General features: G+C 46.7%; 4 protein-coding genes across 11 annotated transcripts in view; 1 reads left to right on the top strand and 3 right to left on the bottom strand.

Annotated features, from left to right (window-relative positions):
- The window catches only part of Tirap (TIR domain containing adaptor protein), a 14,438-nt gene extending 9,017 nt beyond the window's left edge, over positions 1 to 5,421 (bottom strand). For 3 of the 4 annotated variants that reach the window (XM_050120047.1, XM_050120046.1, XM_050120044.1), the window contains exons 1-2: positions 5,091 to 5,213; positions 4,499 to 4,602 (exon numbers count right to left, since the gene is read on the bottom strand). The gene's annotated coding sequence lies outside the window, so the exon portion shown is untranslated. Of the gene's footprint in view, positions 1 to 4,498; positions 4,603 to 5,090; positions 5,214 to 5,275 lie in introns of those variants that run through there. The other variant, XM_050120045.1, reaches the window with a different exon arrangement.
- A 4,783-nt stretch (positions 5,422 to 10,204) lies between these two features.
- Positions 10,205 to 17,464, bottom strand: Foxred1 (FAD dependent oxidoreductase domain containing 1). The gene is made up of 11 exons (XM_050120020.1): positions 17,291 to 17,464; positions 16,475 to 16,695; positions 15,553 to 15,666; positions 15,174 to 15,292; positions 14,064 to 14,158; positions 13,671 to 13,772; positions 12,618 to 12,694; positions 12,229 to 12,389; positions 11,936 to 12,065; positions 11,650 to 11,754; positions 10,205 to 11,418 (listed from the first exon to the last, which is right to left on the bottom strand). The coding sequence occupies exons 1-11, from the start codon at positions 17,373 to 17,375 to the stop codon at positions 11,167 to 11,169; spliced, it is 1,461 nt and encodes a 486-aa protein (XP_049975977.1). The 5' UTR covers positions 17,376 to 17,464; the 3' UTR covers positions 10,205 to 11,166.
- A 187-nt stretch (positions 17,465 to 17,651) lies between these two features.
- Srpra (SRP receptor subunit alpha) lies at positions 17,652 to 23,478 on the top strand. Its single transcript, XM_050120019.1, has 14 exons — positions 17,652 to 17,885; positions 18,462 to 18,545; positions 18,822 to 18,985; positions 19,195 to 19,355; positions 19,614 to 19,770; positions 19,890 to 20,043; positions 20,208 to 20,296; positions 20,402 to 20,520; positions 20,648 to 20,734; positions 21,011 to 21,183; positions 21,278 to 21,491; positions 21,925 to 22,088; positions 22,170 to 22,268; positions 22,396 to 23,478. Exons 1-14 carry the CDS (start codon positions 17,769 to 17,771, stop codon positions 22,522 to 22,524), a joined length of 1,911 nt encoding a protein of 636 aa, XP_049975976.1. The 5' UTR covers positions 17,652 to 17,768; the 3' UTR covers positions 22,525 to 23,478.
- A 216-nt stretch (positions 23,479 to 23,694) lies between these two features.
- Fam118b (family with sequence similarity 118 member B) overlaps positions 23,695 to 25,553 on the bottom strand; it is a 46,779-nt gene continuing 44,920 nt past the window's right edge. For 4 of the 5 annotated variants that reach the window (XM_050120021.1, XM_050120024.1, XM_050120025.1 and 1 more), the window contains 2 exons: positions 24,418 to 24,477; positions 23,695 to 24,206 (listed from right to left, as the gene is read on the bottom strand). In XM_050120021.1, coding sequence (XP_049975978.1) covers positions 24,193 to 24,206; positions 24,418 to 24,477 — 74 coding nt within the window. In that variant the 3' untranslated portion in view covers positions 23,695 to 24,192. The remainder of the gene's footprint in view (positions 24,207 to 24,417; positions 24,478 to 25,553) is intronic. The other variant, XM_050120023.1, reaches the window with a different exon arrangement.

The raw sequence follows: 25,553 nt of genomic DNA, 5'->3' as shown, positions 1-25,553 counted from the left end.
AAAAAAAAACTATGGCTGGAGATGTAGCACTGGGGTAGGTAGAGTGCTTGTTTAGCTTGCACAGATGAGGCCTAGCGCTGAGGTCAGGGGTAGAAGGGTGAGAGAGAGGAAGAGGAGAAGAAGAAGATGAAAAAGGAGCAGGGGAGAATTAAGTCAATAGTTTAACAGTACATCCATTGGAAGCAGGGGTGGGTGGGTGGAAGGGGATATGCCCATTAACTGTCATTATGGAAAAGTGTAAGCATAGGAAATAACAGCATTTCTGACAGGATAATTGTGTGAGATGGCAGACAAGTTCCTGTAAGCATGTACTTCCCAGATAAAATCTCATGCACCTTCCTTTTTTATTGTAAGTTCTTTTGCAGCCATGGCTGGGGAGCAATCAGACATGACTAAACTTTTCCCAGATGCAGAGGGACCGTCACCCCCGTCGAGCAGATAAGATACTGAGTCCAGGCCTCCAGCTGGCAGATCTGATCACCAGCTCTGTCTAATCTGACTCACAGGGACTCACAAGAGGTCAACGTTTCCTTTTTAAATGCGCACAAAGCAGAATGACATGCACCTCAGAGGCCCACTTTATAGAGAATGACACACATTTCACAGAAAGCTGGCAAGGAGCTCCCTCAAAAGAGAACCCGCTAGAGAACTGGGCATGGTGGCACACGCCTATCATCCCATTAGGGATTTAGGAAGCTTTGGCAGGAAGATCACTTCTAGTTCAAGGTCAGCCTGGACTACACAGTGAGTCCCAGGCTAACTTGGGATATAAATTGAAAACCCTCAATAAAAAACAAAACAAGACACACACACACACACAAAACAACCCTACTTGAGAAAAACAAAGTAAAATGTAAAGACATTCCTGGAGATTCTTATTGGGTGGTTTAGAAGAGAAGCCTAAGTTTTATGAGTTTTCTAGAAAATTCTAATGCATGGAAGCATTAATCTAGATGTTAAACTATATATATATATACACACACATACTTGATGTGATATTTTATGTGTATATGAATATATAATATACATGCATATATAAACACATAAAATACACATTATAATATATATTAAGACACACACACGTGTGCACACTTACACAATACTAATACACTTTCTAATTTTAAAAGCAAATAAATTGTTGATATTTATAATTAGTGAAATTTATTTATTTATTTTTATTTTGGAGGGAGTTAAGGTAGGGTCTCTTATAGTACACACTGGCCTCTACTCACTCTCTAGCCCAGAATGACTCTGAACTCTAGATCTTCCTGCCTCCACATTCCATGTGCTGGGATTACATGCAAATATATTGTGTATGTTCTAAATATATATGCCTAAATGATGTGTTTGTTTTGTACTTATTATGCTGTGAATTTTGTGTAAATACGCAGGTAGTTAATATAGCTTGTATCAGGAGCATTCAGGAGGCAGAGGCGGGAAGATCTTTGTATGTGTTTGTGTGTTAAGGCCAGTGTGGTCTACATAGTGAGTTCCAGACCAGGCAGACCTGCAGAGTGGAAACCCTGTCTTAAAAAAACCAAACCAGAGCCGGGCGGTGGTGGCGCATGCCTTTAATCCCAGCACTCGGGAGGCAGAGGCAGGCAGATCTCTGTGAGTTCGAGACCAGCCTGGTCTACAGAGCTAGTTCCAGGACAGGCTACAAAGCCACAGAGAAACCATCTCGAAAAAACAAAAAACAAAAAAAAACAAACCATGGACTGGAGAGATGGCTCAGAGGTTAAGAGCATTGCCTGCTCTTCCAAAGGTCCTGAGTTCAATTACCAGCAACCACATGGTGGCTCACAACCATCTGTAATGGAGTCTGGTGCCCTCTTCTGGCCTGTAGGCACACACACAGACAGAATATTGTATACATAATAAATAAATAAATATTAAAAAAAAAAAAACCATGGGCTGGAGAAATGGCTCAGAGGTTAAGAGCACTGGCTGCTCCTCCAGAGGTCCTGAGTTCAATTCCCAGCAACCATATGGTGGCTCACAACCATCTGTACTGAGATCTTGCGCCCTCCTCTGGCCTGCAGGCATACATAGAGGCAGATTGTTGTATACATAATAAATAAATCTTTAAAAAAAGAAACCATCTGGGTGGTGGTGGTGATCACTTGGGAGGCATAGGCAGGCAGATCTCTCTGAGTTGAATGTCAGCCAGGTAGTTGGATGTCAGCCTGGTCTACAAAGCAAGTTCTCGGACAGCCAGGGCTACACAGAGAAACCCTGTCTCGAAAAACAAAACGAAATGAACAAACAAACCAAAACCTGTCTTCAGGCATTAGTTACCCCTGGAGCTTAAAAATGGCTCTCCCCCCTCTTTTTTTAAGTAGTGCTGGAGATAGGGAATCTAGCTCATTGTAAGCACTCTACCGCTGAGCTACATCTTACAACTCCAATGAGTGCTTCTAATACACTTTTTTTTTTAAAAAAAATTATTTATTTATTATGTATACAGTGTTCTATCTGTATGTATGCTTGCAGGCCAGAAGAGGGCACCAGGAGGCCTCATTATAGATGGTTGTGAGCCACCATGTGGTTGCTGGGAATTGAACTTAGGACCTTTGGAAGAGCAGGCAATGCCCTTAACCACTGAGCCATCTCTCCAGCTTCCTAATACACTTTTAAAAGGCACTGGAGATAAAGGCAGTGAAAAGTACCTACGATCTTAAAGACAAGTGCTGACCTGTGCACTACCGGAGTCGTAAGGATTTACTGTAAAGCAACAGCAGCTGAGGCAGAACGACTGTTGGGGAAGGGAAAGCGGACAATATAAAACCAGAGTGTCGCTATGCAGACCTGCATCCCAACCATCTCCTGCCTTACACAATGGTGACAATGAGGTTCAGTAGAGAAAAATTATGGTCTTTCCACCTTGTCCTCCTATTCTGAGATAGGGTTTGTTTTAGCCCAGGCTGGCATTCAATTGTTATGTAGCTGAGGATGACACTGAGCTTCTGGTCCTCCAGCCTCCACTTCTGAAGTGCTGGGATCATCGGCAAGGGCTATGAAGCCCAGTTTTATGCCATGCTGGGGATCCAACACATGGGTTTGTGCATTCTAGGGAAGAGTTCTACCAACTGAGCTACACCACCAGTCCCAGAAAGGTGATCTTTGCAATCCATAGGATTAGGTCTCCTTAGTATTGTGGGGAACTTTAATCTCAATTTACATCTCAATATACACAAACTAAACTTCAAATAGGTATTAGAGATAGCTGTGACTAGCAAGACAATAAAGATCTTATAGGAAAACATATGACATGATTTATGACTTTGGAGTAGACAAAACAAAAAAAAATATTGAGATATGGTCTCATTTTATAGAGGCTGGCCTAAAACGCAGTACATAGGCCAGACTGGTCTCAAACTCACAGCCATCTGCCTGAGTGCCAAGAATACAGGTGAGAACCATTACATTTGGTTTTAAAAAAAATTCAGATGTGATACAGTCTGTATAAGGGGAAAATGATAAATTGGAAAACATTAATGTAAAGACTTTTGCCCCCAAAGATATCATTAGGAGAGTGAGGACGGAATCTGCTGAAACAGAGGTGATGTTTAAAAATATGTATTTAGCTGGCAGTGGTGGTGCACACCTTTAATCTCAGCACTCGGGAGGCAGAGTCAGGCGGAGATCTATGAGTTCGAGGCCAGCCTGGTCTACAAGAGCTAGTTCCAGGACAGCCAGGGCTGTTACACAGAGAAACCCTATCTTGGAAAACAAAACAAAACAAAACAAATGTATCTAACGATATGCCTTTAACTCCCAAATATTTCAAGAACTCCCATATGCTGCTGAGAGGCATGAATGGAGAGAAGACTTGAACAGTCATCTCACAGAAGGGATATTCAAATGATCAGCAGACAGAAAGATAGATGCTCGGTTTACCGTCCTCAGAGAAATGCAAATTGAAACCTCAGAGCATCAACACTGGGCAGTCAGCAGAAACAGCTACAGAAAGGACACTGGCTGGAGCTTAATAAGGACAGAAGACTACGCGTGCACAACACTGCTGCTGGGAGTGCGGGGCTAACCCAGGCTGGCCAGCCTTGACCTCACCTCCTCTCCGCTCCACTGTGCTGAGAGTACAGGTGTCTGCTGTGCTACCCAGAAAGCATAGCCTTCTTTTTTTTCAAACTTAGAAAATATTAATGTGTTTGGATGTTTTGCCCGTGTGTATGTCGGTGTACCACTTTCCTGCCAGGTGCCTGCAGAGGCCAGAAGAAGGTATCGGATCCACGAGGGTTCTGAAGATCGAACCAGGGTCCTCTAGAAGACCCTCTTAACCACGGAGCCTTTGCTCTAGCACCAAGCACAATTATTTTGGAAAGATGCTGCACACTATATAATCAAACCGAGCAATCACACACAAGTCACACTACTCAAAACAGGCCAAAGATGAAAACAAGCACGTCCATCAGTAAAATGCAGTCCATCTTTCTGACAGAATATCATACATCATACATACGCGCATACAAAGACTTACTGTTCTGGATGCAGGTCACACACACAAGCCTGTGAAAAGTGGTTTGGCGGGACTCAGGATCTGTGCACTTTTCCATACGTTTGTTACGTATTGTTTCTTAAAGTCTGAAAACAAAGCAGGCAAGATTTCCACTGAGTCATTCCCGGGTAGGTGTGTCAGCTAGAGTACTCCCTACTTCCTTCTCTAGTTGGCACTTCTCGGGTTTCTAGATTACCTGCCACCCAGTGGACCAGAGTCCGAACTATTACTACACCCCCTTGGTTCTTGGCACGACAGTCGGCCCATTAAGTGACTGTGGTGGCAACAGAACACCGCCAGAGTCAATCCCAAGAGCAGGGGCCAGGTTGTGACCAGAGCAAGACTGCCAGGAGTCGGAGAGAGCCACCTGATGCGGCCAGGCTGCTGAAGCCCAGCCACAGTAACGGCCCCGCGCCCGCTGCGGTGCCGCAGGAAGGTGGCGGCTTTCCGGGAGTGCAGGACGGCGGGTTGGAAGGGGCGGGGCAGGGAAGCGGGTGTCCCAGGAAAGAAAGGAGCGACTCCCAGGGCCCGGCCGCCCACCGCCCGGGTCCCCGCGTCCCCACCGCCCGCTCACCTGCGCGACCCCGCGCTGCCGGCTGCAGGCTCTGCCGGGAAGTGCCAGCGCCCCGGCTCCCGGAAGCTCCTCGGCCGCCGCCCTCCTGCCCGCACCAGCCGCCCTCCGGCCCGCGCCCGCCCGCTGGTGTGCCCGCCCGACCCTAGGGGGCGCTCGCCCGTCTGCGTCGCCCAGGCTTCACCCACCGGCTGCTGAACCCTTGCGCCAGAGTTCCTCAGGGCCGCCGTGAAGTCCTCAGCCCAGGTTTGCCCCGTCTGAGCGCGTGGGAACGAGGAGAAAACTCCTCCAGCAAGGGAGGCACAGAAAAACGAGGCATTTTCCCGAAGGTCTCTCAAGGTAGGTTAAATGGTACCAAGGAGACGGACCAGCCCCGGGGAGGTGGACACCTTTATGGAAGGAGGGTCCTATTAATGTTGACGCCCACAGCCTGGAATGAGTCTTGCCAAAAGTGTTTGCCCTCAGGGCAGGGATTTCCGGATGGATATTCAACTGCAGTTCCCAGGGTACCAAACTACTGGGGGGGGTGGGGGGGGGGATTAGGCAAGATGTTGGCACGTCCTGATGAAATACTTAAGTTCTTTGCACCTACTTCCTATAGTTCTTGCTGTGAACTTTGTGACCCTCCAAGGGAATAATACAACATTTCCTTCCACAGAAATCTTCTTAAAATGTCAACCTCAGACTGAGCGGTGGTGGCACATGCCTTGATCCCAGCGCTCGGGACACAGACAGGCGAACCTCTGAGTTCCAAGACAGCCAGGGCTGTTACACAAAGAAACCCTATCTCGAAAAACAAAAGTAAACAAAGTCAACCTGAAAACAACGCCTATGAAATGCTGGCAGGTGGGAGTTTAATGGGAAGGTGTAAGGCCTTATCTACCCCTCTAGACTGATTTCTTTTGCTCTCCAGCCAGTCAAAAAGGATAACTTGGTCTGAGGGAGACAGTTTGTGCTGTGGAGGCTGTTCATGAGTGATCTTTCTAGGCTTACTCACCAAAATTACACTCTCTGGTTGCTGATGTTGAAAGAGATGACTATTCATCAGGAGAGCACTGGCAACCAAAATTCCTGGAAAGAAGTTGTGCCTGCAAACTCGGATTGATTAGACCAGTACTGAGAGGAGAGGTTGGGATGTTGCCTGTCCAGAGGCTAATCACCTTGAAAGACCCTACTGACCCCCTCCTCAAAACCCGCAGCTAGCATGCTGTGTGTGTGTGGGGGGGGGGGGGGGAAACGCCCTGTTTGCTTGAAAAATTCTCAGATCAGCAGCCAGCCTGCTCTCATAAGAACATTCCTTTTTTTTTGGGATAGCAGGATGTCTACGAGATAGGATGACTGCAAGGCAGGATATCAATAAGATAGGACATCAGCAAAGCAGGGTGACTGCAAAACAGGATATCTATAAGATAGGAACAGGATGACTTTTGCTGACACCCATGCTGAGAGAGGAAACTATTCATGCCCCCGCCCTCATTCTGATAACCACGCTTTTGCTTCTGTAAACTTGCTTTTTGCTCTTCCCTATAAAAAACCCGCCCTCCGGTTGGCAGGCGCGCAAGTCCTCCGAAAGACTTTGCTGCCCGCAGGTACCTGTGTCTACCCAATAAACCTCTTGCGATTTGCATCCGTGTGGTCTCTGCCTGTTCCTTGGGGTCGGGGAGGTTTCCTCCCGAGAGAAGGACCTCTTCGAGAGTCTTTCTTTTTTTTTTTTTTCAAGAAGTGTTGAAAGGAAAAAGCGTAAAAGGTATCTTGCATATTATCTCGGCTCACTTCATCCCTCCGAATAGCCATTCCTTGAGCATATTCCTAGCTGCACAACCCAAAAGCTAAGGATGTCATCAGAAAACATCTGAGGCCTTTAGGAAAGCTTCTCCCATCATTACATTGGCTTGATTTATGAATTTGTTCTGTAAAATTTTAAAACTTTGTGAAGCCATTTCCACATTGGGACATGTAATTTGGGGTAACCTAAATCTGTGTTCTTGAGCCTTGACCAACTCAAATATGGCTCAAGAATAAACGCTCATTCCCTTTACGGAAAGAGCTGTCCTGGGCTGGAGAGATGGCTCAGTGGTTAAGAGCACTGCCTGCTCTTCCAAAGGTCCTGAGTTCAATTACCAGCAACCACATGGTGGCTCACAACCATCTGTAATGGGGTCTGGTGCCCTCTTCTGGCCTGCAGGCATACACACAAACAGAATATTGTATACATAATAAATAAATAAATATTAAAAAAAAAAGAAAGAGCTGTCCTGTGTTTTTGCTATCAGCATCATCGTCGTCTGTGTTTGTGTCTCCTACAGTTGCTCACACTTGGTGAATGCTTTGCTCCTTGGTGAGGACATCTCTATCTCCCTGTGCCTAGCTGTGTTTGTAAAAAACAAAACAAAACAAAACCCTCTAGCCAGGCTCATTTCGCCTTAGGAAAGTCTTTCTTCCTCTTTTGTTTGTTTTTGAAGATAGGGTCTCCAGTAGACTTAGGCTAACCTCAAACTTGCTACATAATTTAAATGACCTTGGATTTTTCTGATCTTCCTGCCGCTGACCCCAAATTCTGGGATCACAGGCTTGTGCCACTTCACCTGGCCAGGAAAACCCTTAAAAAAGAAACTGAGGCTGAAGAGTGGTTAATATCACCTCCTGCTCTTCCAGAGGACCTGATGAGTCCCAGCACCCTCATCAGGTGGCTCACAATTGGCTGTAACTCCAGTTTTCCAACTTCCTCTTCTGGCCTCCACTCCCCTGCCCCCACAGCATAAATGCACAGACAAAATACAAATCTTAAACGTTATTACTATTGCATATGCATAGGTCATAGGACAGCTTTTGGGAGTTCTCTTTCACCTTGTTGAGGCAGGATCTCTCCTTTTTGCCATGCTATGTACTCTCAGCTGAATCCTGGGAATACTGACATACTGATATATGCAACCATACCATGTTTTTTTTTTTTTTTTTTTTGACTTAGGTTCTTGGGATTTAAATTAAATTGTCGGGCCCTTGGAAATGTTTTGAGCCCTTGGAAAGCCTTTTAAGTTCTGCCCTCCCCAGTCCTTCCCAGAAATCCCTTTGCCTTGGCCCTACCTCTCATTGCAGTATAGACTCCCTGGGGCCAGGGAAGGACCTTTGGGGTCCAGCAGGAATGCTTAGATGGACACTCAGACTACAGGACAAGCTCCGGGATGTCTGGGTTTGGGGGCAAAGATGAAGTCTTGGCCCAGCTCCTCACATAGTTTAAAGGGCAAGACAGATGTAATCGCATGCCCATAAAGGCTTTCTTATGGGATCAAATTAAAGTCCTGCAGGAACAGAGGATTCCTTAGGCATTAATGTTTATAGCACCTATTTCTTTGGACCCTTAGACTGTGATGGTTATACCAGATCACTATGGGGCACCTAAAGAGCTACCATCCAGGGCTAAGGAGTTAATTCTCTGGCCTGACTGACCCCAGGGGCTAAATAAAGCCTGTTGGCTATGCTCCTGACAAGTCCCCTCTAACATTTCAGTACTACCTGCTGATAGCTTTTCTGTTGCTTACTGCCTCATGCCTGGCTCTCTCCAAAGCACACACAGACTTAAGGTCTCCCAGCTGGCCCATCTCTCCTGTACCCTTCGCTATATGATTTCTGTTAGGAATTTTTCCTAGTGAGCTTTTTGCTGATGCAAAAATCCCAATCAAGCCAAATTAAGAAATATCCAGGTTTAATGGGATTCCTGTGCTCTTGGGTGGCCCCGAGGGGGAACCAGGAGGCAGCGAACGGGGGTGGGGGTGAGGGGGGCACAGGGGACCACCATGAGGGGACTTTCCGGGGAAGCAGTTTAAGTAGACTGGCGGAATGGTCAAGATTTTGGCGGGCTCATCTTGACACTCCTCTGGGGAGGGGTCAAGGCTTGGTGGGCACAGGGATGGGGCCTCCAAAGATGGAGGCAAGAGACCGGGGCTTGGGACTTACAATGTCTACCTCTACCTTTTACTTTTCATCCTCTCCAAAGGACTTTTGATGGAGCCATTTTCGCAGGAAGCTCTATTCTAATTCACTCTTCTGCTGCTACCATCTATGCCTTAAACTGCATTCCGTGGTCACCTCTGACCCGCTGGGTGCTGAGTTCAGCTGGCACGTGACATTTCTTCTGGTGCCTACTTCTTGGTTTTCACAATTCTACACTCCTGGATTTTCTCCTGCTTCATGGGTCCCTTCAGCATTCATTCAGTTCTCTCTAAGTGCCAGTGGGTCCCTTCAGCTCTCGTGTTTTCCCTAACCCTTTACTCTCCTTTGATGATGCTGTTGTTCTATGGCCTCTCTACAGCCCAGTCACCCATGACTGGTGTGGGATGTCCTTCTGTATATGTGTTGTGTTTATTGGTGGATGAATAAAGCTATTTGGGCCAATGACTTAGCTGCGTAAAGCCAGGCCGGAAATCGGAACAGAGATAGAGAGACAGAGTAGGTGGAGTCAAAGAGATGCCATGTTGCTGCCGAAAGAGAAAGACACCCACTAGAACCTTACCAGTAGACCACAGCATCATGTTGACACACAGATTAATAGAAATGGGTTAAAATATAACAGCTGGCTAGAAAATGAATGGACCATTGGCCAAACAGTGTTGGAATTAATATTGTTTCTGTGTGATTATTTGGGGTCTCAGCTTACACATGACACCTCCCACAGGTACTTTCCTTTCAGCATGTCCCACACCAGGCTACTCATTTTGCTGTTCTTCCCTGTGTCATTTCTGCGAGAAACATGGTACCCATTTGGCTGTTTAGCTGGAAACCTAGGAAATAATGGCTCCATTTCACATTGTCATTGTCACTACATTGCTCCATGTGTTATGTGTTTCCCACCATGACTGTCACCTGCTATTTGGGCTGCAACAGCCTTCATCTAGAACCTGTTTTCTGCCCTGCTCTGTTCTCTACAAGGTAACCACAGTGACTTCCCCAGATCACCTCTTGTGTTGGTGCTGAGGATCAAATCCAGGGCCATCCACATGCTGAGCGCTCTGTCACCAGGCTACACCTGAGTCAGAGGGAGTTTTTTTTTTTTTTTAAAGATTTGTTTATTACATATACAATGTTCTGCCTGCATGTATGTCTGTTTTTTTTTTTTTTTTTTTTTTAAGACAGGGTTTCTCTGTGTAGCCCTGGCTGACCTAAAACTAGCTTTGTAGACCTGGCTGTCCTCAAACTCACAGGGATTCTCTTGCCTCTGCCTCCTGAATGTTGGGATTGAAGGCATGGGCCACCACCACTCTTAGCTGGAGGGAGATTTTTACAAGGGAAATCTGATCATATTGCTTCTCTATTTAAAACTCTTCTGCTGGGCTTCTGCCAAGAAGAAATCCAAGCTTCTTAGGGTGACTCTTCAGACCCAGGTTCCTCTTCTTTCCCGCCATGATCCAGTCAGAATGCTACTTTGAATCCTGCTATAGACTGAATGTTGGTAGCCAGAAGCTGGGGCTTTATAGGTTGACTAGACGATCTCATTTCTCCTGTTTGGAACCATCTGTTCCTGTGGAACAGCTTGCAAACAGGATGCCTCCCACAAAGGATCTGAAAAACACTCCTGAGAGGATGAGGCTGCCTTTTTAATGGCATGATACTACAAAAGTTTCTGCTGTACAAGAGAAGCAGAAAGAACACAAGACCAGAGGGAAGGGGTTAATCACATATATTGATTAAATAACAGATGGGTCCATACATTTGGGCCAGGTGATCCTAGAATGCTGTGTACCTGGGCTCTGGTCAGGGGGCTAAAGACCCATTTCCTCTACCAGGAAGGAGGCCAGTCCTGGGCACCATACCCAGGATACCAGCCCAATTTTTTTGGATGATGGCATCAGCCTGGGCTACAATCAGTCTGGAGTCCCACTTCACCACTTTCCATTGGCCTGGGTCTCTGTGCCTATGCTCATTCCATGTCCAGAGACACAGGGAAGAGTGGTCCAGCTAGGGGGATGGTGAGGAAAGGGATACAGCCATGACGTTGTCCTGGGGAGACTCAGGCAGTGACCACAGCCAATATGAGGCAAGGACAACACCTGGGCTGGCGAGGCCCAGAGAAGAGTTTCCATGCTCAGAGGATATTGTACTCCTGTAACTTCTCTCCTAAGTAAAAGCGGGTGAAGAGGAAGGGGCTCATGTCGATGGTATTGAACTGGCCATCTAGTACCATTTCTGCCACTGCTCGGCCGATGCCAGGTGCATGCTGAAGTCCATGACCACAGCCCGTAGCAAAGTACATGTTGACAACTAGTGGGTGCGGGCCCACCACGCCATTCTGGTCAAAAGTGTTATAGTCGTAATAGCCAGCCCAGGATCTCTGCACCTGCAGGTGCAAAAGATGCTGAAGGTTTTGGCAAAGCTGCAGACATGCTCAACCCACACCCTTGCTTAGGGATTAGCTGCTAAAGGGTTCATGGATGGGACAGATCCACAGATTCCTTAGCGACTGTTAGGTGGAGGGAACACGACAGGTCAAAGGGACTAAGACGCTCCAGGATCATCAATCTTATTTGATTCCCAGGCCCAACAGGAACAATTATTCCCTGTTAGTTACCTTCAGAGTCTTAAAAGATGGCACCCTCTGGACCAAATGGGGCCACACTTTGTTCTGGAAGAAATCATGGTCCACTTCCATATTTGTTGGGTCTGGTTCTTCCTCCTAAGTGAGTGGTAGAGGCAAGGCTTATATACTGCTTATAATATGAGGGTAAACCCAGATCTGATTCCTATAATCAATCCCTTCAGTGGATTCCAGTGCTAACCTCAGAAACAACATAGAGTGCTCAAAGGCTTCCCTCTTTAATGGCATCTTGTCTCTGTCCCCTTGCAATTTAATTTACCTCAGTGGGGCTGTAGCCACCTAGGTAGTTGCTGCCCAATCCTTCTCGCCGAAAATAGACTCCACTGATGTCTGCAACCAATGGTGTCTCCAAACCTGGTCCCTGGGGGCAGTGCCATAAGTGCACATACCTGTCATGATCAGGGGGGTTAAGACATTGCAGGAATAGCACCAACCCTCTGTCCAGATTACACACACACACACACACACACACACACACACACACACACACCAAAAGTTTAGGAACTTTTGTATCATTTCTTTCTCATCCTTAGCTGCCCTGAAGATAGTTACCTTTTCCTTGGCTCCACAGGTAGCTTGGTGCCCTGAAGGGTGCCAGGCAGTCCCTTCCCAATACCAGCCAGCTCTGCAATCTGCCCAGACCAGGGTCCTGCAGCATTGATCACTACAGCACACTCCACTGGCTGATACTCCAGACTCTTGTCCATTTTTACCTATAGACAACAGAGGGTAAGAGGAAGGAGGCTGGGTTGTGTGTGAGAGATATAGTACAAGGGCACAACAGACGATATGACACTCAGAGTGGACCCTGAGAGGTTTATTTCCTCCTAAGCCTAACTTTGTCAGTACTGGGAAGCAGACAGAATGCCTATATCTGGGCAGATTACTACCCTTCTTGCCCCATTACTGGAGTAAGGAAAACACTGGAACTTGGGACTTACATAGACTTCATTGATCCTTCTCAAGACTACCTGTTCCCCACTTGGGGTAAGCATTTGACCAGATGAAGTGATGAATCCTGCAGGAAAGAAATTAAAGAATAAGTCCTCCAGGAAAGGTTATTTCAGCAGTAGGGCATGTGCTTAGCATCCATCAACACAGGCACGCACACACAGAGGTGGTTGGAGAATGGCCCCCATAGGCTCATATATTCAATGCTTAGTTCCCAGTTAATGAACTATTTGGGAAGAATTAGGAGGTGTGTACTTGTTAGAGGAGGTGTGTCATTAGGGAGAGGCATTGAGTTCAAAAGCCCACACTAGGACCAGGGTCAGTCTCTCTCTCTGCCAACTGCCTGTGGATTAGGATAGAACTCTCAGCTACTTTTCTAGCATCATACTTGCTTGCCCGTTAGCATGATCCCCACCATTGCTGATAATGGACTAACCCTCTGAAGCTATAAGCAAGCCCTTAATTAAATTCTTTTATAAGAATTGCTTTGGTCATGGTGTTTTTTTCAAAGCAACAGAACAGTAAGACACACACACACACACACAGTCTTTGAGGGAAAGGGGGATCACACTGGTTTCTTTTGAGAAAGCATCTCATGTATGACAGACTGGCCTCAGACTTGCTATGTAGTGGAGGATGACCCTGAACTTCTGATTCTTCTGGAATTACAGGCATGTATGACCGACTGTGCTCAGTTTCTGTGATGATGGGAATATAACCTAGGGGGATGGATCGTAGGGCTTCATGCATGCTAGGCAAGCCCCCCACTAACAGCTACATTCCTAGCTCCACAACCAACACTGGTTTCTCAAGGAAAGGAGATGGGAAGGATAAGTGCTTTCCCATAGGTACTCAAGCGAACAGATATCAAGAGACCAGAATGAACTTGGCTACACAGGGAGGAGAAAGCTGAGCTGTTTAGCAGTACCCCTCTCACAGAAAACAGCCAACCCTGGGTGTGCTGTGAGCAAAAAGGCAGAGCCTGGTCTAGGCCCTGTCCTGGCTGCAAGACATAAGTTAAGGGAACAAGACTTCGGACTCACGTGTCACCTCTCCCTGGTAGAGTAAGACTCCCATTGATTGGACCTTTCGACGAAGACCCTGGAGCAAAGACCAAGCATCAAACCAACCTTCATCCTCCATCCCTGACATGAGGAAAAACAAATTCATGAAGCACCGGGACCCTCCTCTTCCTACTGATTACCCCCCACACTTTTTTAGGGCTTTAGAAGCAGAAAAGGTCATCTTGACCAGCTGTACTGGAGTCTAGTCATGCTGAAGGCCAGAGATGTAGCATGGGCTTGGGAGGCCCTGCTGCTCTGGAGAAATTGGTCCTCCTTCAGTGTGGAGAAGTCACACTGAAACTTCCAACCCAAGGAGCTCTTCAGTGCCCATGTTCAGGGAAAGCAAGCACGGGCTCTGCAGATGAACCTCACCATAAGAGGCCAGAGCCACTCCTTCTGTGTTTATCCAGGGAAACTTGTTCTGTAGCTGCTCGGGAGATATCAGGCAGACTTTGGCTCCTTCCTGCCTAAGAGAAATGTGTGCATCTCAGTTAATGTCTTAGGGACAGTATTCAGAGGGAAAGAACATAGACCCCCCCCCCCCATTTCTCCTGACTGCTGAATATGAAGGTTCTTCTTTCCTTCCCTACACTCTTCCTCCCTTCAGAATTCTCAACTCCTTCTTGCCCAACCTACTCCATCTTCTCTCACATGGTGAGGAACTACGTTCCGTCTACTCCTGTAAAACCCTCTTTTCTCTACTGCCTAGCACAACCCGGACCCTCAAGTGAGCATCTCCTCTGCAACACTTACGGACTGGGGAATGAAAGTGCTCAGAAACACTGCTCTGAGCCAGTGTCTAGCTTAAACTGAGCCACAGTGCCAGATCTACTGGGACTTCTTGCCTCAGTTTCCCCACATGTAAAATGAGATGTTCTGATTAAATGAGTTAGTATCTGCAAACATTTATCTCTTGTCACCAGTGAGATTTATATCATATCAGAAGAGAGCCTGTGAGTAACATATTACAAAGATGTCTGACCCTTAACTGATGTGAAGCTCACATGCTAAAGCGAAGCCACTGCTTACTTTTATATATGGGCCATACTCAATTAGTTGTATTTTTTGTCTGTGGCTGCTTTTGTGCTGTAATGGCAGAGCAGACAGGTTGTAACAGAGACAGAATGACAAGCAAAACCTAAAATATTTACTGTCTGACCTTTATAAAAAGAACTTTGCTGACCCCTAAATTAGGATTCTTATTAGAAGCCCAGTTCCCAAGCCACTCCCTAGAAATTCTGGGTTGTTGGGCTTGGGGTGTATCTTACATGGGTGTTATGATTTGGTAAATGCAGGAGCCACATTCTGTCCATGACTGCTCATGGGCCGTGAAGGCCTGAACAAGCCTATCTTTCCTGGTAATATGAGCCAGTGGAGAGGAGGTCCCTGTGACATCACCTTTAGCTTCCCCATCTATCTTGGCACAGGAGCTCATCAAGTATGGAAGCCAAGCAGCAGCTCAGGGCAGTGCTATGCACCCACCTTTGCATTTTTACGTTGTTTTCCAAGGTGGCAGCATCCTTTTCTGAAGCTAGCAAGAGACAGCCTGAGGGGTTGAACCGGAGGTCTACAAGAGGGGCATCCACTACAGCCAGGTGTTCCTGTGTGCAGAGAAAAGCTGCTCTCCAAAGAGGCTGGCGTAAAGGGGAGTACCCTGGCCTTCTCACTACAGCTCCCAGGGTCAACGCCCCAGATCGGGACAAACCCTTCTCTAGGCATCAACACTGGAAGATGGTCAAGGATCACAATGTCTTGCTGCCTCTAAGACTACATATTCTTGGTTCCCCTTGCCAGCTAGGCTTCTGCTCTTTATGCTAAGGAAGGGCTCCCCACCCAACCTCTCGAATCTCACTGTACATACATTTATGTTCCGTAGAAAGTCGATTGAAAAGAGGGAGAGTTGGACATTCTCAGGCACAGAAAACTGCTGCCAAATCGCACCCACAGAAGGCCCTGTGGAGGAAGCCCTTGAATACTGTGAAAAACAGAAACAAAAAACAAAACTGAGGTAGATTGTCATGACATCGTATGTAATGGAATCCTGAAATGAAAGTTCTCAGTTACATATCTAAGGGGAAATCCTTTCTCAAGAAGCAAGGATGTATAAACCTGTATGCAAGTCAACCCACAGATCATAGATGAACATAGCATTTTAAATCGATGGCAGATGAACTGAGCAGAAGTCAATTGTCTTCATAGGGCTGGACATAATAGAACAAAATGTAATGGCCTGGAAGCCCAAGGGTAGGAAGTTAACCTGCAACACATTTACAAAAGAGTTTACAAAAGGAAGGCTATAAATGAAGACAGACAGGAGATCTGCAGCCATCTGCCAATCGCAAACAAGAACAACTAAGACCTCAGAAATAATGGTCCCTAACAGAAGGCAGAGGAAGCTGCACTAATTAGTCGCCCAAATACAGGCTATCGTGGACAGACCTTCAAACACTGAAGTACAATCAGTGTAGAATCTGCTTTTATAGGGAAACGTCTGGGCAACTGTGCTGGAGTACACTTATAATCCCAGCACTTGTGAGCCTGAGACAGGATGTTGACTTCTAGACTGGCCTGGCCAGTCTGTATTGAGACCTCGTCTCCAAAGAGGTTAAAAACCCAACTGTAACACCACCTCCTCCCCTCCCCACACAAAACAATCTTGTTGCCAAGGGTCTTCTTGGCGGAAGAATCTGGAACTACTCCTCAAGGTCCAATGCACAATCCCTGTCCTTTGAACGTACAGGCTGTGTCCTCAGTAAGATGAGCATCCCACTCCCTCATCTCACCGTGTGGTCTTGTTCCACCACCAGCACCCGAATGGCACCTCGTCTACTTTCCAGCTTCTTCAGCCAAAAGGCCACGGACAGACCAAGGATCCCACCTCCGATGATGACCACATCCGACTGTTTCGGGGGCAGGTGGCTGGTGTCGTACGCCTCTTCCCATTGCTTTCCAGGCAGGATGCACTCAATCTTCTTCTTAAACTCAGACACCTTTGCATCCCAGTCTGCAGGGCATAGTTCCAGTTAGAGGGACTTATGTTTCCTTCCTATGTGGTTTGGGTTTGGAGGGCAGGCACAGGAAAAGGTGGGCTGAATAGACACGTGGGTTGGCACGTCTCCAATGTCATCCTCGCTCCCAAGATCAAGATTCGACTTTTTAAAATACGCTTTCTACTTTCCCGGACAAGCTAGGTGACCCACATATTTAGCTCCTGCAGATCTCTCTCCCTCCTGAACCTCATTCTCAGATATTCAACTGCAGCTATCTCCCACCCAGGTATCCCATGCCCAGGGAACACGAGTTCCTAGTATATTCCATACTGCACAGCCTTGTAAAGCTGGTCACCCTTATCCTTAATATCCATTACTACCAGCAAGCTTCCATTTATATGGAATTGTCTCTGGGAAGCGCCTCCTTGAGGTCCATATACCTGCCTAAACTCTTTAATCTCTAGCAGACAAGTCTACCCCTTTCCCCAGCTAACTCGGTGTCCCGCCAGCGTGAGACAGGGTGTCTAACCTTGAAGGTCACATGTGTGGAGGTTATGAGTACCCCAGAACCACTCTGTATAGTATAGTCTCTGCTGCCCTCAGCTTTACCCAGAGTAAAGCCTCCTCTGCGTGTGCGTAGGCCACGGTTTGAGAGGCCCGAGCCCAAGCCAATTCGCAGCACTTGGCGAAGCATGGCCTTTCAGAGCCCGGCTTCTTCCAGCTTGAAGTGCCGCTCAGCCCCACTCCTGTGCCACTAGTCATCGCTCCGCGCCACAGGGCATTGACGTAAATGCGCCGATTAGCCAGCACAGCCCTTCGGGCCCCACCCCTCCACGCTATAGGCACTCAGCGCCGCGGGAGCCACGCCCACACCCGCTATTGGTCAGTCTTGCTTTACGTCAGTCGCCCGCGCCCTGGGCGGGGAGGGGGCGGGATCCCGGTGGCTCGTAGCGGAAGTGCGGTTGAGCCGGTTTCCGGGGACTGCTGGTGTGACGTGTCCCCGCGCTTGGCGCAGCAGGAAGCGGCGGCGGACGCGGCCCGAGTTCCCGGAGCCGGCTTCGGCCCCAAGTCTTCTCCCGCTCCAGTCATGCTCGACTTCTTCACCATCTTCTCGAAGGGCGGGCTTGTGCTCTGGTGTTTCCAGGGCGTGAGCGATTCGTGCACCGGGCCCGTGAACGCGTTGATTCGTTCCGTCCTGCTGCAGGTACCACCCCCGCGGGGCAGAACTCCGAGCTAGCCCTCAGATCCAGTCTGTAGTCCCCCTTCCAGGCATCACCCCGTGCCTTCCGTCCTGCCCTCCGCATACTGACCGCTTACCGGCCACCTAGACTCGACTACCTTGCCTGCCTGCCATCACAGTATCCCGAAACTTTACGACGCCCCCCACACCTCCCGTGCCTGGGGCAGTAGCCGTATTCCGGATTATTAGGAGGCTCTATTCCTCTCTTCGCTTATCCGGGGCAGCTTGGTTTCCCGTTGCTTTGAGCCTGGGTGAGACTGTGGATGAGAGAACACCTTTTAGGAACATTTAAGTGGTTCCCAGCTGCTAGATCTGATTGTTTATAAGTGATTGTTTGTTTTCCGACTCCCACGTGTCATGCCTTCAATCCCAACATTACCCCTCGGCTCCAACTTGGTGTCTCTCTGTGGCGGGTGCTAGAGAGAAATGTCCCAGGACTCCTTTGCTGAGGCCAGGAATAATATCTGGTTGTTGCCCAAAGGTAGTTCAAAGTCTGGTTTTGCTGTCGATTGCCTGAACGCTGAAACACTGTTTTTCCAGGAACGGGGAGGTAACAACTCTTTCACTCATGAGGCCCTCACACTCAAGTATAAACTGGACAACCAGTTTGAGCTGGTGTTTGTGGTAAGTGAAGGGTGTGCTAAAAAGATAAGTTATGTTCTCTACAGTATCCGCATTGATCAACCCAATTAATTGTATTGTGTGTGTGGTGTGTGATGAAATAATAGATAAAACATTTGAAATTTGGAGGGGAGAAAACAAGCAACTTCTGGGCAAGGTGGGAAGATTGGCTACCCCTCAGGACGGGAAACATCTCTGGAGGCCTGGGTTGAGTTGGCCTCGTTCCATCTGGGCTGCCATGTAAGGAGATCTTTTGGCTTTGTTTCCTTCCATAAACAGGTTGGCTTTCAGAAGATCCTCACACTGACTTATGTAGACAAATTGATAGATGATGTGCATCGGCTGTTTCGGGATAAATACCGCACAGAGATCCAACAGCAAAGTGCCTTAAGTCTATTGAATGGCACTTTTGATTTCCAGAATGACTTCCTGCGGCTCCTTCGGTGAGACTTCCCCATTTTAAAACCAGTGATAGTTTGATAAGTGCCTTGCTTGCAGGTGGCTCGACAATATTAACTTCCAAGTTCAAGGCAGCCACATTTTGCAGCTCATTTCTGACTGTCTCTTTGATGTGTGGGACCTTTTTCTGGAGGCAGATTTTTTTTTTCCTCCTATGTGAGTTGAAAGACCAACCATTCTATTTTCTCTTTAGTGAAGCAGAGGAGAGCAGTAAAATCCGTGCTCCCACTACCATGAAGAAGTTTGAAGATTCTGAAAAAGCTAAGAAACCCGTGAGGTCCATGATTGAAACACGGGGGGAGAAGACCAAGGAAAAAGCAAAAAACAACAAAAAAAAGGGGGCCAAAAAGGAAGGTGTGTTTGATCTTCCTGAACATGCTAGGCCATCACAAGTGTTAAGATGGTGCTATAAAAGGTGTGTGGTGGCCTCTTGTCATTGCTGGCCTCCCTCAGTATAAGTGCTCATCACCCTGTTCTTCCATCCCCCTGTGGTCCAGGTTTGCTCTTAAGGTTCTGGAAGAAGTGTAGTTATTATCTGGGTGGTTAGAGCTTGTGTTGTTGGGTTTGTTTTTTTGTTTTTGTTTTTCCTTCAGTGAGGTTTCTCTTTAACAGGTTCTGATGGCCCTTTGGCTACTAGCAAAATAGCCCCTGCAGAAAAGTCAGGTGTACCAGTGGGACCTGAGAATGGAGAACTTTCCAAAGAGGAGATGATACGCAGGAAGAGAGAGGAGTTCATTCAGAAGCATGGGAAGGGTCTGGACAAATCCAGGTGAGCACAAGGCTAATCAGTCTCTCTGGTGACTTACCCAGCTGTGTTAGATGTTAGGGAACTCCTTTTTTTTTGTTCTACTTTCTTACCATAACCCTTTCTCATATGATCCTTTGCAGCAAGTCTACAAAGTCAGATATTCCAAAGGAGAAGGGCAAAAAGGCACCCCGGGTTTGGGAACTAGGTGGCTGTGCTAACAAGGAAGTCTTGGATTATAGTACTCCTACCACCAATGGAACCCCAGAGGCTGCTTTGTCTGAAGATATCAACTTGGTAAGAGGCATAAAGATCAGCTCAAAGGTCACCATTAGCCAGAAAGCCTTGGAGGGTATACCTGGATTTCTTCAAGGTCTCAGACAATGTTGACAGGGTATGGGATCTTTCCTTAGCTGTTAGTGTTCCTGATCCCATCTTCTTCCTTTACCCATGTCCTCCAGATTCGAGGAACTGGGCCTGGGGGACAGCTTCAAGATCTGGATTGCAGCAGCTCAGATGATGAAGGGGCCACTCAAAACACCAAACCTAGGTAGAAGACTTTCAGGTGGGAGGTGGTGTGGATGGCTGCAGAATTGATGCGCCATACCTTCTGCCTGCTGGTCTTATGTGTATTTATGGCCTTCTGTGTTTGTAGTGCTACCAAGGGAACTCTGGGTGGCATGTTTGGGATGCTGAAGGGCCTTGTGGGTTCCAAGAGCTTAAGTCGTGAAGACATGGAGTCTGTGTTAGACAAGATGCGCGATCATCTCATTGGTGAGTTTGGAGGACTGGGCTGACTTAAGTGGCATAGAGTCGATAATGGGTAGAACCGTTTTCTAAACTGTACTCTTGATAACAGAGCACTGTTAACACGAACTCATAGCTGTCCCACTCTCCTCAGCTAAGAATGTTGCTGCAGATATTGCTGTCCAGCTCTGTGAATCTGTTGCCAACAAGTTGGAAGGGAAAGTGATGGGGACATTTAGCAGTAAGTATCTGCACGTCATAAAGCACACATGCATTTCAGAGGTGAAAACGTCAGACCTCTTGGGTATGTGCCTTTTGGCAAACACCTTATAAACTGCTAATGATAGAACGGCCTTTAGAACTTAATAGATGACTTTAATGAGCTAATAAAGTACTTAGAATAGTATGATCTGAATTTTTGGGAAGAGACTGCATGGTCTTTATCAGATCAGAAAGATGTTAGGTATCAAGTATGATACTTGGTTTTCTGACTGAATCCCTACATCTCCCCTTTAAGCTGTGACTTCCACAGTCAAGCAAGCTCTACAGGAGTCTCTGGTACAGATTCTGCAGCCACAGCGTCGTGTAGACATGCTCCGGGATATCATGGATGCCCAACGTCGCCAGCGCCCTTATGTTGTCACCTTCTGCGGTGTTAATGGAGTGGGGAAGTCTACCAATCTTGCCAAGGTCGGTTCAGATCTCCAGCCTGCTGCTGTTACTTTTTCACCCCGTGCTTTTAGAGTCCTGCTTCTACATGACAGCTTTTTTTGTTTTTTTGCAGATTTCCTTTTGGCTTCTAGAGAATGGCTTCAGTGTCCTCATTGCTGCCTGTGATACATTTCGGGCTGGGGCTGTTGAGCAGCTTCGTACTCACACCCGACGTCTCACTGCCCTCCATCCCCCTGAGAAGCATGGCGGTCGTACGATGGTGCAGTTGTTTGAAAAAGGCTATGGGAAGGACGCTGCTGGCATTGCCATGGAAGCCATTGCTTTTGGTAGTGTGGGGACCAAGAGGGCTTATGGTGTCATTTTTGTATTCCCTAGGAATTTGCAGACTTAGGCTTACCAGAGAAGGCAGAATAAGTTACTGGTATGGGTGATGTTTTTGGGTGGTAATATATGTAGTTGAAGGGGAAAAAAGCTAGTGTATCTTAACCACAGCCTTTATCCTATTTATATCCTTTCCCTGAACGGTTTTGGTGGTGACCAAGAATAGGACAGGTTTTTTCTTACATTACCTTGTAACCAAATCCAGAGTCTGAGTAAGTAAACAGGATAGGCTTTTCAAATAGCCAGACTGGAACAGCCCAGGACGCTGGCAGTAAGCACGAGTGACAGTTGGGTGACTTCACAGAGTAAGAAATCTCATTAAGTTGGCAGTATGAGTGACAGTTGTGTGCTTGGAGTTAACTATTTTTCTCTCTCTAGCGTGCAACCAAGGATTTGATGTGGTGCTTGTGGACACAGCTGGCCGCATGCAAGACAATGCCCCCCTGATGACTGCCCTGGCCAAACTCATTACTGTCAATACACCTGACTTGGTGCTGTTTGTGGGGGAGGCCTTAGTAGGCAATGAAGCCGTGGATCAGCTGGTGAGGGATTGGGCCTAGTTCCCCTCACAACTTAAACCTGGCAAATGAGATGGTTTCTTATGTTACTTTTTCCCTTTTCAGATCAAGTTCAACAGAGCCTTGGCTGACCATTCTATGGCTCAAACACCTCGGCTCATTGATGGTATTGTTCTTACCAAATTTGACACCATTGATGACAAGGTAAAGGTGGATAATACTGGAGAATAAATGTGACTGGAAGGTGGAATGAGCTTCTTTACAAAAGGAAGCTGAAGTGTTTGTGTAAATAGAACTTGAGTTGATTGGCCATCCTCTTTTTCTTCTTCAGGTGGGAGCTGCTATTTCAATGACATACATTACAAGCAAACCCATCGTCTTTGTGGGCACTGGCCAGACCTACTGTGACCTACGCAGTCTCAACGCCAAGGCTGTGGTGGCTGCCCTCATGAAGGCTTAATGTGGCTTTGCCTAATACCAAATTGCCGCTTGCCCCAAGTCCCCATTCCTGTATCAAGAATGTGCTTTAGAGTATGTGAGCAACTTGTCTTCAGTGTAGTGCAAAGGCAGAGTGAGGGGACTTGCAGCTCCTAACTCTACTCCATGTTCAGCCCTACCTCCTGCAAGGAGGGCCTAATCATGTTACAATCACTGCCCGATGACCTCCCCCCCCCCCATCACCACAATCCTCCCTCTTCCTTCTCAGGCATCTCCTTCACTCTGCCTAGATTCAGTATCATAGCTTTGACCAATGGTTGGAAAACCCAACACCTGGAGTATTGCTAACCAGTGTGATCAGAGCCATCTGAGATAAGGAGCAGTTTGAAGTCCCAGCTCTATTGGGTTACTTCCAGAGCCAGCTCTGGGTCTTAATGGCACCTCTCTCTACAATATACAGCTTTCGGGTCCCTGGTGCCAGGGTGACAGCCACCTCACTGTGGCAGTGATGGTGGTCTATTCTTAATTGCTGCTAATTCTAAATCTGGTGATGAACTCTATACCTGATTGTTGCCCCAAAGCATCAGTTAGGCCTTGTTACAAATGAGTGAAAGGTGAGTGCCCACATCTCTCAGAAACAAAGGGAGCTGAGTTGCCTTCCAACTTGTCCCTGCTCCCAAAATCCAGATGTAAGCTTTGCATGTTTACCTTCCTGGGAGAAAACCAGTTGTCAGAAGGGTTATCGTTGTCCTATACCCCACTCCACCCAACCCTTGGCCTCCTGAGCAGGTCCTGGCTTTTCCCCATCCTCTTCTACAGTGCCTGGTAGACAAGTGCTACGTTGAAGAACACAAACCTCTTGTTAAGACTTGTCCTGTAGTTTGGTATTACAGATGTGCTACTAGTGCAATAAGGTGAAGGCTGTCTGCCCAGAGAAATACATAATTTATATAAGAAAATAAATTTCATAAAGAAATTGCCTCTTAGATCTATATTTACATATAGGATTTAAAACTAAAATGCTAACTCATTCTTGGGTTTCTTTTTGGCAAGAAGGGCATGAAAGGAGCTAACGGTGCTCTGAGGAACTGGACAACTTGTCCTAAGAAAGATCATCCTGTCTAAGATGAAAATAGAATGCAAGTTTCATGTTTAACAATCAACTCTTAAATGTAGAATCAGGGCCCTGGCATGTAAATGAACAAGCTTTTAATACAGCTCAGTTATGTAAAATACTGTACACTGTAAAAGATCTAGAAAACTAGAGCTTCAAGTCATGTTTTAAAAAAGCCATAGCTCAATTGAAAAAACCAAATAGAGTACAAAACTGCAACACAAGCCCACTGACTCCACGACTTCTTGCTCTCCAAGTCCTGCAGAGCTGCCAGCCATAGCCAGGAGCCATCATATTGGTCTGCTGTGTAGATAAGCATGCCCTGCCCTGGGGTGGGTAGGGGCTGCATTGAGTCCTGATGTCACTGGGTATTAAACTGAACCAGGCAGCAGAGTATCAAGAAACAGCCAGCATGAAGGGAAGATACAACACTGCTACCCCTATTCTACCCCAAGCTTCAACTTAGGGTATTGGTACTTCCTGGGAGCTGTTCTGAGTTCTTGTATGTTTGCTTTTGTCACACACATCCACAGGAAGGGCCCATAGCATGGTCTAATGGTGATGTCTCCAGCTTGCTCATGTACTACAGCCTATGGGTAAACAAAAGGAAAAGAATGAAGTCCACAAAAGAAGTTTATGCATCTAAAACTGCTGGTGCTTGCTTAAGTCACTCAGTCCTAAGTTTTCAGAAAGCAGATTCAGAGAATTTCAGATAGGTAAGGAAAGGCAAATTTTGATTTTCCACAATCTAAAAGTTATAGGAAGTTTCTCTGCTGACTGATAGAATAGGAAGTAGTATACCTCTTACTTCACCGTGTGCTGCAGATGAACCATTTAGCTGGCCTTCTCTTGCCATCCCTGCTAAAAACAAAACGTTGGTATAGGCATTAGGTGAAGAAGTGGAATTTTTTCCCCCATTTTTCTTTGTGTGTGTGCACATGCAAGTCAGGGCTACTTTTGGGTGTTGGTTCTCTTCACCGTGTGGATTGCAGGAATACAACTCAGGTCGTCAAACTTAGCAGCAAATGCCTTTACCCACAGCCGTCTTAGCTGTTCCTGGGAAAGCTAAAACTATTAATGGCAAAAATGAAAACTAAGGGGAGCTAAGGGCACAGGGTATAACTAAAGATGACATGACACAAGATGAGGTAAGAGTAACTTTCAGACTCAATACTAAACAGAAGCAGTGGGTTCCTAACTGCACTAAGATTGGTTTTTGTCTGAATGGATCTCACTGTGTTACCACATTAGGCTACAGCTGCAGATCCTCTAGCTCTGGCCTCCCTGGTAGTTAGAATAAGTGTGTACTACTTCATAAGACTTTACAAGACTGCTTGTAAACTTTTTTGTTTTGTTTTGTTTTCTGAGACAGGGTTTCTCTGTAACTTTGGAGCCTGTCCTGGAATTAGCTCTTGTAGACCAGGCTGGCCTCGAACTCACAAAGATCCACTTATCACTGCCTCCCAAGTGCTGGGATTAAAAGCATGCGCCACCACCACCTGGCTAACATTTTTTTTCCAATTTTAATTTTTAGACTCCTTTTTTTTTTTTTAATGTGCATGAGTATTTTGCTTGCATATATGTTTCTGCACCATGTGCATAGCTGGTGCCTGAGGAGGCCAGAAGAGGGTATCAGAACCACCAGAATTGGAGTTACAGTTGGTTGTAAACCATCATATGGGTGTTAGGAGTTGAATTCAGGTTGTCTGCAGCATTCAGAGCTCTTACCCAACTGAGCTGTGTCTCTAGTTCCCAAAACATTTTACGTAGACAAAATGTGGCTGCTTACTTTATTCCCAGCAAGCACGCCCACAATTTGAATTAAATTTGAATACAAATTTAAATAAAAGTATGTTAGTTTGAATTAAAAATTCTGTACCTCAGTCTCACTAGCTTTATTTCATGTGATATATATATATATATATATCCACAGATAC

This window comes from Alexandromys fortis, unplaced genomic scaffold, assembly GCF_014885135.2.
Source record: "Alexandromys fortis isolate MF-2015 unplaced genomic scaffold, M_Fortis_MF-2015_v1.1 scaffold_168, whole genome shotgun sequence".
NCBI classification, from domain to species: Eukaryota; Metazoa; Chordata; class Mammalia; order Rodentia; family Cricetidae; genus Alexandromys; species Alexandromys fortis.
Note: the sequence above shows the minus strand (reverse complement) of the source record. Positions and strands in the feature narration are given on the sequence as shown.